General features: G+C 44.8%; 1 protein-coding gene across 2 annotated transcripts in view; it reads left to right on the top strand.

The window, feature by feature from the left end:
* Positions 1–13,257, top strand: part of LOC111570899 (uncharacterized) — a 51,788-nt gene that overhangs the window by 35,299 nt on the left and 3,232 nt on the right. Inside the window, exons 12-31 of one of the 2 annotated variants that reach the window (XM_035949804.2) lie at positions 344–487; positions 590–624; positions 809–961; positions 1,799–1,927; positions 3,664–3,702; positions 3,915–4,040; positions 4,125–4,251; positions 4,594–4,764; positions 4,842–4,876; positions 5,492–5,656; positions 5,747–5,881; positions 6,767–6,805; positions 6,888–7,028; positions 7,234–7,319; positions 7,436–7,459; positions 7,801–8,665; positions 8,765–8,827; positions 9,314–12,223; positions 12,295–12,367; positions 13,141–13,257. The exon at positions 13,141–13,257 is cut by the window's right edge and continues 18 nt beyond it. In XM_035949804.2, the coding sequence (XP_035805697.2) occupies positions 344–487; positions 590–624; positions 809–961; positions 1,799–1,927; positions 3,664–3,702; positions 3,915–4,040; positions 4,125–4,251; positions 4,594–4,764; positions 4,842–4,876; positions 5,492–5,656; positions 5,747–5,881; positions 6,767–6,805; positions 6,888–7,028; positions 7,234–7,319; positions 7,436–7,459; positions 7,801–8,665; positions 8,765–8,827; positions 9,314–12,223; positions 12,295–12,367; positions 13,141–13,257 (5,577 nt within the window). Of the gene's footprint in view, positions 1–343; positions 488–589; positions 625–808; positions 962–1,798; positions 1,928–3,663; positions 3,703–3,911; positions 4,041–4,124; positions 4,252–4,593; positions 4,765–4,841; positions 4,877–5,491; positions 5,657–5,746; positions 5,882–6,766; positions 6,806–6,887; positions 7,029–7,233; positions 7,320–7,435; positions 7,460–7,800; positions 8,666–8,764; positions 8,828–9,313; positions 12,224–12,294; positions 12,368–13,140 lie in introns of both variants that reach the window. The other variant, XM_035949803.2, reaches the window with a different exon arrangement.

Genomic DNA, 13,257 nt, shown 5'->3' with positions numbered 1-13,257 from the left:
AAAACACACAAAATTATGCTCTGCATGTTGCAAACAGTCAAAGCCTGTCTTGGTTTGAAGCTCACTCACCATGACAAGGTGCAGGATGAGTGGCAACACAAGACTGGACAAAAAACACATCAAACATTACTCACCACATAAATAATATTCAATTATAATAAATGACTATACACATAAAATAATAAATACATAAGTGACTGTTTTGTCAATCAGCTTCCTTCTACACTAGATTCAGTAACTTTACAGTTAGTTTGACAAATGTTTTCTGATCTGAACTAGAAGCAACTTTCAGGATCTTTAGAAAATACTTCTCTCATTTAAATTATATTTCCTTCTTTTAAAGATGCTGTGACGACACAAAAGGATGCAGCACCAACAATCAGTGTTTCGTCATCATCGACTGAAGCAGCAGCGTCTTCTTCACCTCCTGTTGCCAAGCTGACTATCGGGGACGAGATAGAAAAACATCTGCTTAAAGAAAGAATCCGTAAGAAATCCAACAAACCTGTGTGTAGATGATAAATTCCTTCTGGTGGTCACGGTTTCTGTTTTACTGTGTTTGACTTGTTGCTTTGGTTTTCCATCACAGCGATTCTGAAGATGGTCAAATTGTCGAACGTTAAGGTAAGTTTTTTCCAACTGGCTGCATGAACTGCTCACCAGGACGAGTTAGTTCTTGTTTAATTGAAGCTAATCTTGGTTTACAGAGTCATCTGAGAATGTTCTCATTCTTAGATAATGTCTACAGAAAGTGCTCTTTCCTTGATGTCAAAATCTCAGCTGACCTTACCTGTGACTCTTTTTTCAGCTCTTTAAACTCGATTACAGGGTGTTGTTAATTAGCAACCTGCCGGAGTATCAGGACGGCTGCTACACAGAGCAGGACGTCGCCGATCTGCTCGTCCCGTTTGGATTTCATTATCATGAAGACTCCATCTATGTTATTCCTCAGACACGCATGGTAGGCACCAGCTTATAGATCTGCAATAGTTTATTTTGCCCATTTGAGGAACATTTAGCAATTTCTGGGTGTGTTTCGCTTCATTTTGCTTCACTGTGGGTTCATTTTTCACTGCAATATAAAGTCCGGCAGCTCTATAGAAACAGAACAACCACGAAGAAGTAGAGAGAACTCAGAAATGTCTTCTGTGCACTATGACAAAATCAGGAAACTAGAAATCACAAATAAAGACAAAACGAACATTGACTTACTTTCATTTTTCAAACATTTAAAAATACCTGATGTCAATATGTCCAACATTATCCAGGTTTCCACTTTTGTTAGCAGCACTGGAAATGTTAGAACTGTAATTCTGAATGCTCTAGATAATTTACTGCATTCATATTTGATTTGTTTGGGTGATTTTCTCTCTGCTCTGGGTAAACACTGCCTGCAGTTCAGGTGGAAAAGTCCCTTAATGTTGGTCACAGCTGAGTCACTGCTGCAGTTTTAGTTTTTGACAGAATCTCCTAAATGGACACGGTTTATTTTGGGGTAAATTATTTCAAGGAAGCAGGTAAAATAAAGTGATTTAGGTGAAATGTCACAATTCCCAGCTCAGATTTGAATATTTTTTTCAAACGAAGCAGTAAATCACAGGTGAGTAGCTCACAGACCTGTCTGAACAGCTTGACTTGAATAAATTGTGTCATTTAGGTGTTTTTTTTGGGGGGGGGGGTTGAGTGGTTAAAGTTTAGTTGTGAAATCACTCATAACTCCAGTTAATGCAGATCTACTATGTGCTATAATCATGAGACTGACTGGCATCAGAATACATTTTTACTTTCTGATTTTCAGGCTTTTGCCATGATGCCAACTGTACAGGAGCTGAAAAACATTATGAGGCCATCACAAAAGAAGGACATTTTTCTCCACGGCTCTAAAATCTCTGTGGAGGTCATGAAACAATACATATTATTTGAACCGGTAAGCAAAGTATTAAATTTTATTTGTTTTCAGCATGCTTAAAATATCAAAACTAGACAAACAAGAGTTTTTAAAAATATTGAGGAGTCCCTCTCCTTCGCTACTAAAGGTACATGTCCACTGGATCCAGCAACTTCCTGTATCCCACTCATTGTGTTTGTGACCAAACAACCACTTTGCATGCTGGTTCTGTTGCGATCCGGTGCATCTCCCTGGAGCTCATTTGCATTAAGTAGACTTGACGTCCACTTTATGCAAATTCGATACAGCTTGCGGAAAGCCGACGCATCGCGAAACTTTCGTCAAACGTCTAAACTAGCTGTCATTGAACTAAAACCAGGACAGATTCAGCAGCTTATTTCTTGCCTCAAATCAATCAGGTCATTCCAGACGTTCCTCCTCCCAGCAACACTTTCCAGCTCTTCCTGGAGGATCCCGAGGCGTTCTCAGGCCAGATGAGATATATAATCCCTCCAGAGGGTTCTGGGTCTACCCCGGGGTCTCCTCCCAGGTGGAGGCGTTTAGAAAACCTCCAAAGGAAGTCTTCCTGGAGGCATCAGAATCAGATGTTCAAACCACCTCAGCTGGTTCCTTTAGAGGTGAAGGATCAGCAGCTCTACTCTGAGCTCCCTCTGGATGTCTGAGCTTCTCCCCTTATCTCTAAGGCTGAGCCCAGACACCCTACGGAGGAAGCTCATTTCAGCCGCTTGTATCCATGATCTCATTCTTTGGGTCACTACCCAGAGCTCATGACCATAGGTGAGGGTTGGAACGTAGATGGATGGTAAACTGAGATCTTCTCCTTGAGGTTCAGCTTCTTCTTCACCACGACGGTTCAGTACAACGCCTTCATTACTGCTGACGCTGCACCAATCCTCCTGTCCATCTCTAGCTCCATTTTCCCATCACTCATGAACAAGATCCAGAGATACTTGAACTCCTTCTCCTGGGGAAGCAACTCCCCCTCCAACCCAGAGGGAGCAATCCACCAGTTTCCATCAGAGAACCTTGGCCTCGGACTTGGAGGTGCTGATCCACATCCCCACCGCTTCACACTCGGCTGCAAACCGCTCCAGTGCTGCTGAAGGTCTGAGGAAACAACAGAACCACATCATCTGCAAAAAGCAAAGATCTTGAGATCCACAAACCAGACACCCTCCTCACCCCAGCTGATCCTTGAGATCCTGTCCATGAAGACCACAAACAGGATCAGAGACAAGGGACAGCCCTGGAGGAGTCCAACACCCACTGGAAACAAGTCTGACTTTGTGCTGAGTATGCGACACAGCTCTCATTTTGGTTGTACAGGGACCGGAGGTTCAGCTACTGCACAGCTTATTTGTTGCCTCAAATGCATGCTGGTCTGACTTGAAATCCAGGAACAGACAGCTCGCGAGTCATTTGTCCAGTCAGGGGCAGGATAGTTGGAGAAGAAGGTTGGCAGGAGTTGAACACTGGATACTGGCCTCAAGTACACGCCCACCAAGCGGGAGATTTTCAGATGCGGCGTGTTTACATGCAGGAAAAACGCATCTAGTGGACACGTAGAATAACAAGAGACTGATGACTGTCGGTAGTCTCTGGTGATGAGAACAATAAAAGATTTTTATTTTTATAATCCGAGTTTTGTTGTTAAGAATAAATAATGGAAATAACCTTTGAAACTCTATTTAAAGTAGTATGAACAGATAAAAACTGAATATGAAATGTGTTGATACCTGGTGTTTCTCTTTCAGATTGACTTTTATAAATCTCTGATGAAACTGATGCGTTCTGTAAGTAACACACTCACAAAAACACATTTATATCCTCAGCACTCTCTAGAATACTAAACCTCATTTCTACTTATTGATTGAAATGATTGAGGTCTTGTTTATTCCTGTGTTTTTCTCTCCAAACATACAATTTGTCAGTACTCACTGAAACCTGTCACTGTTTGTGTGTTTCTGGTTGATCTGAACGTTCCCTTGACGTTCTCAAACAGCAGCCGGTGTTTGATAATGGAACTAGGACAGTCTTCATCAGGAACATCTCCCAAAGCCAGGCCAAGGATCTCAGGGAAGCGTTGAAAAAAATCGGTTCCGTTAGAAACTTCCTGCCTGTTCTAAACAAGGTATGAACACTCCGATGCCTGCAGGTACACATGTCGAGGTGGATTTTAAGACTTCCTAACCTTGTCTGTCCTGCGTGGTTCCAGGTGTTTGTCGAATTTGATTCCATTCGTGATGCCGATCGCCTGGGAGTTTGGTTCAGCCTCCTGAACCAGACCCGTAACTACAGCCTGCTCCGGCTGGAAGTACCGCGAAGCGCAATCACAGCACTACGTGAGTCTCTGGAGACATTAAACAACACACATAGGATACAGAATATTACAGATCTGGAGACAGTCAAAGTACTTGTATTATGCATTGGTGCAAAAGACCAAAATAAACACACAAATTTTTCTTTTCTTTTTTTCTGTATGGAATGCGACGGCGACTACATCTTCTGTGGATCTATGACTCCCATAGGCGAACTATAGGAGTAATAGATCCTAATGTTGGCACCAAAATTAAACAGCCAGTCATTGCTTCTCATGTAATAATATAAAATAAAGATCACAGTATGAACACTAAAAACGACTTCAGTTCACCTTAATGTCCAACGATGGATCTTTGTTGACGCAGCGCCCAGACTGGCAGCGAATGCCGTGCCCGACAGCAAGGACATTGTTGCCGGAGCAACCGTCCCAACAACAAGATCTGGAGTGCCTCAGGGCAGTACGGCGCCGTTCTGGGTCACGATGAGAACCGGTCCCTTTGTGTTTCCGACCACGTCTCCGTGGTTCATCATCCCAGGTGAGAGCTGAAGCTGAACGTAGCTTTCAGATCTTAACATGTGGACGGAAAGTAACCGTTTCCATCTCGTCTCCTAGATTATCAGACCGTCGATGTGGCACAGGACGTCGGGGTGAGCACCTCCTCAAGTGTGTTTTTGTTTTTCATGTTGGTGGTGGAAAACTGTTTAACCAGAGAAACCATCAGATCAGTCCAACAAGTCATATTTTCACAAATATCTGCCTGAATGCAGCATTTGTTTGTTCTTGCTGGACTTTAAGTATCTCTCCTGTGTTGTAGGTACTGCAGCTAATCTACTATGCCTTTCCTTCTTCTATCTTATTGGTTCATATATTTTTATTCTACAAAATTTTGTGGTCCGACGCAATTAAAAAAATTTATCTAATTAATTAATTAGAGGACTTTAGGTTCATTAGCACCACCTACTGGGCTGGAGTGTCCATCAGTGTTACCGGTGTACCAGAAATCAGGGAACTGAGAAAATTAAATGCGTTATTTTTTTTAACACGATTTTTCTGTCATTAATTAATCGAAAGTAATGCATTAAAATCCCAGCCCCAGTTAAATTCTAAACATATCTAGTAATGCAGGTGAATGGTTGTTGGTTCGCATGTGCTAACGTTCCTTTTTGTAAATGCTAAGGCCAACTCATCTGTTTTATTTTGGTCTGAGATGATGTTGCTGTGTTGGCTTTTAATCAACGTATTTTTATCCGTGTGTCTTGTAGATCTGCTCCAGTAAAGGTATGAAGTTCTACACACTCATGCTGACGGGTTTGCCAGAAGGAAACTACACCCAAGAGGACGTGGCAAAGCTGGTGTGGCGTTACTTCCCCAGGCAGAACCTCCACTGGCTGTACTACAACGTGACGGTGCTGACGCTGCAGAGGAGGGTGAGGAGTCGGCGCTGCAGACCGACAGAAGTTCGGATGTTGCTGTTTTACTGTGTCGTGACGCCTTTCCTTCTTCCTTTTTGCCTCCAGGCCTTTGTATATTTCAGCGGCTGGCGAAAGTGCCGTGAATTCATCCGAGATCACATCAAAAGTCCTGTTTCTGTGACCGACTGTACGCTGAAAGTCCACATAGTCCTGGAGGACATACATCATGGATCCAGTGAGGTACTGAAGTTGGGGAAAACATCAGAGAGCTTAGAACTATTCTGTTCTTCCATCTTAAAGGTGTTGATCCCCTAGTAAAGGGACCACTGGACCAGCTCTCCGTTTCTAGGGTTAGGTTCCACCAGCCCAGAGGGTCTAACCCTGGTCTGAACCGTTAAATTTAATTGCAGGATAGATGTTTATTAGAATGTTTCAGCAAGGGCAAAGCAGTGGCTCTTGATGACAAAATTAATGATTCGCAGCTAGAATTGGACTGAACTAAAAACACTCTTTTTTTCAGATTTGGTTATTTTTACATGAAATTACCCCAAAATTTTTATTACAAATGACATTATCTTTGGGTCAGAATTGAATGTATCATAAAATATGTGTGAATTTCAGAACCACTCAGCGTTTATCGGTCAACTTTTTGCTGTAGTGACAGCTGTGCTTGAGCTGCATGGACTCCAAGTTTCCTACTTTAAAAACCTTCATGCTTTGACCTCTTTGGGTAGTTATAAGAGCCTTCATCTGAACACTGCTTCAATGGAAAGATCCAAATCAAGGAGATCTGAACTGTTGGCACAGGACGTGACGGTCACTGACACTAATCTGGGCAAGAATTAGCGCAGAATCTGAAGTATTTCTTCCTCATTTCACATATGTAATCTTATTTTTAAATGTCTCTCAACCCTCAAACTTTGATTATTTTAAGGTTTACGTTGTAATATGACAGATTTTCTTCTCTAGAGTTTGATGTGACACGCATTTACATTTAACAATCCACCGAATCACTCTAATCATCAGCTGGAATAATGAGTTTACAGACAGAATATCATGGCTAAATGCAGGCGTGATGTGTTTTAAAGGTGCTGTTGACAGTCCTGTGTTGTGATCTTGTTGCAGGAGGTCATGTACAGAAATCTGATGAAGTGGAGCAACGCCGTAAGTGGTTCATCCTTTATACAGATCTGCAGCTTCTTCTGGACTTCCTGGTCCTCATCACCGACTGTTGGTTGTTTTCCAGCACGTTCCAGAGCTGGAGTCTCTGGAGGACCGACTGCTGTGTGTGGAGATCTCTGAGACCACCATGGACCTCATCATGCTGGTCATGCACGTGGTTTCATCCATCGCTTCTTTCATCAGCTTCCTGCCGCTCGCCAACCGGGTACGGCGACACAAACATTTTGTAGGAAAGAAGCTCCTGGTTTGAGTCCAGCTGTGTCAGGATTACTCTCAAACTTCTCTGTAACATCACTGAGGACCACAGTTGTGCTTGAATATTCAGAAAACAAATGATTCTTATGGCTTTTACATGGCTGTCTCCTCTGTTTCTTTGGCTCTCGTTGTTCATGACCGTGTTTCTGCCTCAGGTTCTCATTGAGATGTCTGAACCCAGTGGAGTAACAAAGGTGGTGGAGTCGGCCTCACAGCACCATTTGACTGCAGTGGAAACTTGGTATGTGTGTTCCGAAATTCATGATTACACGCCAAAGTAAAAGATTTACATCGTCGTTATCAAAGTTTCTTTCTGTGTGTTGTTTATCTGACAACTCCTTTATTTCTCCTACACAGGAGTAAAGTTCAACGTATCGAAACGTGAGTATTTGACTTTAAAACTGTTGTTTGTCGGGTTCGGAAAATCAAAAAGTCATAAAAAAACTCTGTAGAGGAAGCAGAGCCTGAAGACTCGGTGGAATCTTCATCCATATCGCTGGAAAGTGTTGCTGGGAGGAGGAACGTCTGGAATGACCTGCTTCATCTGCTGCCTCCACGACCCGACCCCGGATAAGAGGAAGAAAATGGATGGATGGATTTTTATTAAACTGTTGAGAAAATGTTTTGAACTATTAGCTCAGGGACACTGAGTAAGAAACTGGGACTAGTATTTCTTCCTTCAGTGTCGTAAAATAAGAAATTGTGTTTATGCTTGATTTCAGGTTGAAGAGCCTGAAACAGCGTTTACAAGACTCCAGTGAGGTCATCATAAACCTTGGCCTGGATGCCACAGACGTCAGTTCCAGTCTTCCGGCGGTGACTTGTGAAGCTCAGCCTCCTCCTTCAAACCCTGATTCTGCTGAAGCAGCTGTTGGATCTGAATCCATCACAGCAGCACCAGCAGACGTAGAAATGAAGGACAGCGTAGAGAAACCATCTGCTCAGGTCACCGTGGACTCCAGGATTCCTCCTAAGGATGTGGAGAAAGAAGTGAAGACAAGTGAAAATAAACCAAGATCAGAAGTCTCCGTGGACTCCAAGATTCCTCCTAAAGATGTGCAGAAGAAGAGCGAACAGAAACCAGCTTCTGAGGTCACTGTGGACTCCAGGATTTCTCTTCAGGATTTGGAGAAGAGCAAAAAGAATCCATCTGCTGAGGTCAGTGTAGACTCCAGGATTCCTCCTAAAGATGTGGAGAAAGAAGTGAAGACAAGTGAAAATAAACCAAGATCAGAAGTCTCCGTGGACTCCAGGATTCCTCCTGAGAACATTGAGCAAGAAGAAGTGAAGAAGAGTGAAGAGAAACCAGCTTCTCAGGTCACTGTGGACTCCAAGATTCCTCCTGAGAAGATGGATGAAGTAGAAGTGAAGGACGAGGCTTCAGCAGCAGCTTCAGTCTGTTCTGCTGATGCAAACACCGTCGCTGCTGCTTCCAGCTCTGATCCTTCAGCCACCAGGGAGGTGAAGACCGAGGAGGCAGAACTTCCTACCATCAACGAGGACGTTTTCAAGGTGATCGCAGCAGCAGTCCGTCAGCACCGACTGGCTCTAAGAGGCGGGACGCCGAGCGAAGACAGAGAGGTCCAGGTGAAGTGCCTATTCATCTGGGAGTTTTTTTGTATTTTACTGTCTTTGTCACGAATCCTGAAAAATCTGACTCCCTCTTTTTTAATATTTGCTTTTCAGAGTTCCAGCAGAAACAGCACAAGCTCCAGAAGTGTAAAAAGTAAAGAAGCGACACAAGAAAAGGTAAAAATGTGGTATATATTAATATTTTATGTCAATAACATGAGTTTTAATGTGTAATATGTAAATGATTGAGTTAAAATCACACCATAAATAACAGGACAGAGTCTGGAGTCCAACATTTCTACTTGTTGTGATACTTTCGGAACACAGATCATGATTCTTTTTTACTGAAATGACTTGGACTAATGTGCTAAATAAAATAAAACCATCTTGTCCTGAAGTAACTATTTTATCTTATTAATGACTTTGGGTCTTATTTGTCTGAATTAGTTTCATAGTGAAGCTCTTTGTAACTTAGTTTTATGCAAATAAAGTTATTATTTGAATGTCTGTGTTCATAAATGAAGCAGACCTGCAGCCCTGAATGATGGTTTTTCCTTCCAGTCCTTGTTAACAGCAGCGTTGGTCAGTAAAGTGTCAGTTCTGTCTGTTGGTGGGTCAGTAAGTCGATTGTTTGTCCAGACGACGTTCTTTGTTCTCCATCAGGATCCGACTGATTTCACAGCCAGCGTTGATTCTTCAGACTTCTTTTCATTGGAGGAGCAGACTTTTAACTTGGAGGACTTTGTCACCGTTGATGAAATCGTCGACGATGACCAAAGCTCCTCTTCATCGAGGCGGACCTCCAGAGACAGACAAGGACAAGAAAGCTCCGACGCTGCCAAACAGGCCTCAACCAGGTCCTCTAAAGACTCCAAGAGCTCAGCCTCTTCGTCCTCCCCTTCGTCCAAGCCCACTAAAGCCTCCGTGAGAAGCAGCTCGTCTTCCAGCTCGAAGTCTGCGTCGCCAAAGAGGCACCAAGACTCATCAGAGCCCAGCAGATCCCACATCAAACCCTCTGCTGCTGGTAGAACCTCAGCTGAACCTCCGGCCTCCTCCGGTCACAGAGCTCAGCCGAGAAGCACCAAGTCTCCAGCCAGAGCGTCGCAGTCTTCATCCTCAGGCTGCCGGACGCGATCGGCAAAGACGGCAGCAGGAAGTCATCAGTCGCACAGAGAAGAAGAAAAACCCACCGAGAGCGCAGCGGCAAAGTCTGACCACCAGGTGTCAGCAGAGAGCGCTGCTGCAAAAACTGTGGAGTCAGAGACGGAAACAGAAGCTTCATCAGAGATGCTTCCTCCTGCACAGAGACAGGACTCAGAGGTGACGAATCGAACACGGAGTCTGCAGACCGATCTGAAGAACGAGTCGCTCAAAGAGGTGAAGATGAGCAAAGAAAGGAAAAAGGAGGAAGCTGACAAACACACAGAGGAGCAGGAGGAGGAAGAAGAAGAAGATTACCAAATCCTGGATTCAGTGGATGAGCAAACAGACGAACAGACGACTGAAGAGAATCCAGATGAAGCTCAGTCAGAGCAGAGACTGGATGATGGAGGCCAGCAGGTCCTGGACAGGGTGGAGAAAGAAGGTGGAGCTCCTCCAGAAGAAGGAAATGCTTCTGTCCGAGTGCTGGAGAGCATCACCGAAGACCAAGAAGCGGCAGTTCAAGATGACCAACGTCTGATGGAAGTGAAACAGCCGACGGAGAAAAACCCGAGCAGAGCAGTGGACGGCTCTGATAAATCTGCTGCTGAAGATTCAGCCGATCAGAATCAAGACACAAAAAGCAGGAAATCTCCGAGGAGCAGGGGAAGGAGGACCAAAGACAAAGAAATGCCTTCAGAAGAATCCTGCAAAGCCTCCAAAGATGCAGGTCGAAGCCCAGACAGTGAAGAAAAGCCTCCTGAAGGCCGAGACGACAAAGACGCTTCAACAGATGTTTCTGAACAAGGAACCTTTGAGATTCTGGATTCAGTGGAAGATCAAACCAGGACAGAAGGAGACGACCAGAAACCTACAGCAGACACGACCACAGAAGAAGATTTGTTCCAGGTAATCGATTCTGTGGAAGATCAGCCAGAGATGGAGTCAGAGAGCAACAACAAGGAGAGAAGAACCAAGAGAGGAGAAGCAGCAGCTAAAAGAGACGACAGACCAACCAGGAGGACCCTGAGGACCAGAACATCTCAGAGTGAAGACAAAGAGAAATCACCAAAGAAAGCAGACAGGACGGTCAGAAAACACGAGACTCGAACAAAGGACAGCGCTGCAGGAAAAGACAAGAAGGAGGACGAGGTGGAGACGCTCAAAAAGATGGTAGATTCTGTCGACGGAGCCTCCACCACAGAAAGGTCTGGTAGAAGAAGGACCACCAGAGGAAACAAAGAGGAGAAAAAGACGTCGAGTCACTCAGAAGCCACCGAAAACCCCAACGAGGAAGAAGAGATCATGTACGAGATTTTAGACTCCGTGGAGGACGAGGCCGCCGTCGACGAACCCACCGTCAGCACGAGATCCACCAGAGGACGAAGCCAAAGAACGAGCAGGAAAGAAGCTTCGAACCCAACAAAAGACGACACCAGAAGGAGACGAACACCAGCCAGAGATTCACAGAAACCAAACGAGGAGAAAGCAGCTGCAAAAGAGAGAACACCAATGAAGAAGAGCGGCGCAGGGGAGGAGGAGGCCACCTATGAAACATTGGACTCTGTGGAGGACGATCAGCCACTAACTGGAGGAAAACCACGAAGGGGACGACCAAAGAAAGACGTTAAAACAGCGAAAAAACCCAACAAAGCAGCCAAAGAAGAAGAAGCCACTTATCAGGTTCTGGACTCTGTCGGGGACGAAACAGTTGAAGATCAGCATCACACAGAAGAATCCAAGAGTCCCAGAAAGTCAACAGTTTGTGAAGATGACAGCAGAAACACAAAGAAAAGCTCAGCATCAATGATGGACGAGGAGGAGGAAGAGCCGATGTACCAGATCGTAGATTCTCTGGAAGATGATCAAGAAGAGAAGACGAACACAGAAGAGTCGGACGGACGGACGACGGAAAGAAGTTGGACTAAAGATGAAGATCCTGCAGCAGAAACAGGAGACCTAGAACCTGGAGGAACCTCAACAGCAGAACCAGTGGAGGAGAACCTGCAGCAGACAGCCGAGCTTCATCCAGCTGCTGCAGAAAACAAGGAACAGAGTCCAGAACCAGACGAAGCACCAACCGAGAACAAACAGGAAGCGGCTGCAGAAAGCTCTCTGAACCTGGACGAAGTGAGCGAAGAGGAGGAGGATTACCCCGACGACGGCACCGAGGAAGAGGAGCTGAAGAAGAAGAAGCAAGCTGCCGTCGCCATGACGACCAGGATGGAGGCCGACGGCCAGCAGCTGCTGACTCTGGATGAGGTGGGAGGAGACGGAGACGGGCGGCGTCCGGAGATCACGGAGGGAGAGCTGCAGGAACTCGTCACTCTGGACGAGATCTGCGAAGAAGAGGAGGGAAAGGCGGAGCTTAGCGTGCCAGAGCCCCGCCCTCTCAACCAGGAGAGCCAATCAGAGGCCTCCTCAAACCCACAGGTGAGGATTCAAACGGCAGTTTTATTCTCCTACAGAAACTGTGATGCTCAACATGTTGTGTCTGTTTTCAGGCTGCAGATGAAGAACAAGAGAAAACCTCAAAATATGTTAAGCAGAAACACGAAGATGACGACAGCAGCACAGGTGAGTTATCCACGTTCCACCTTTCATCTTGGATGAGAGGTGGAACATCTTTAAGGACCTACAGGAGGTTCAACTGGACTTCCCTTGAAGATGTTCCACCTCTCATCCAAGATGAGGTGGAACATCTTCAAGGGTCTACCAGAGAAGTAGACTCTGGTAGACCCTTGAAGATGTTCCACCTCTCATCTTGGATGAGAGGTGGAACATCTACTGAGAAGTAGACTCTGGTAGACCCTTGACCTTGAAGGGAAGTCCAGTTGAACCTCTTGAACATCTTCAAGGGTCTGCAAGAGGTTCAAGAGGTTCAACTTTATTGAACAGAAAACTTCTGCTTCAGGACAGCAGTCACATCACTGATGGATTCTGGTCATTTTAAGGTCTTTAAGGTTTGATGATGGTTCAGATTTACCTTTTAATGGAGAATGACAGTAGAACAGAATAATAATAAACGTTATAAGTGTTTTATAAAACATTACAATATGAAAGCATTAGAAAGTGATGATTAAACATGAAGACCATAAAATGGAGTTAATTTTACCATTGACTACGACTCCCATGATGCATTTCTGTCAGAGTCGTGCCTTCACAGAGCTGAAGATGCTGTTATGCAACAGAAAAAGATCACACGATGGAGAAAAGTAATAATTTAATCTGCAGTTTGTGTTTGGAGTCCGTCTGCAGCAGAGGCTCATGGGTAATGTAGTCATTTGACTGCTGAACTTTTCTGCAGGTTTGTTTTCAGTCTGATGTGTGTGAACCTGTTTGATTTGTAGTTCTGGAGCAAAGCGTGAACTTTGTGACGGTGGATGAGGTGGGAGACGCCAAAGACGAGGAGAAGGAGGAGGAGAAGGAGGCGCCGACACCCAGGACCAGAGGCCGAGCCAAGAAGA

Source organism: Amphiprion ocellaris, chromosome 23, assembly GCF_022539595.1.
Source record: "Amphiprion ocellaris isolate individual 3 ecotype Okinawa chromosome 23, ASM2253959v1, whole genome shotgun sequence".
Lineage (NCBI taxonomy): Eukaryota > Metazoa > Chordata > Actinopteri > Pomacentridae > Amphiprion > Amphiprion ocellaris.
Note: the sequence above shows the minus strand (reverse complement) of the source record. Positions and strands in the feature narration are given on the sequence as shown.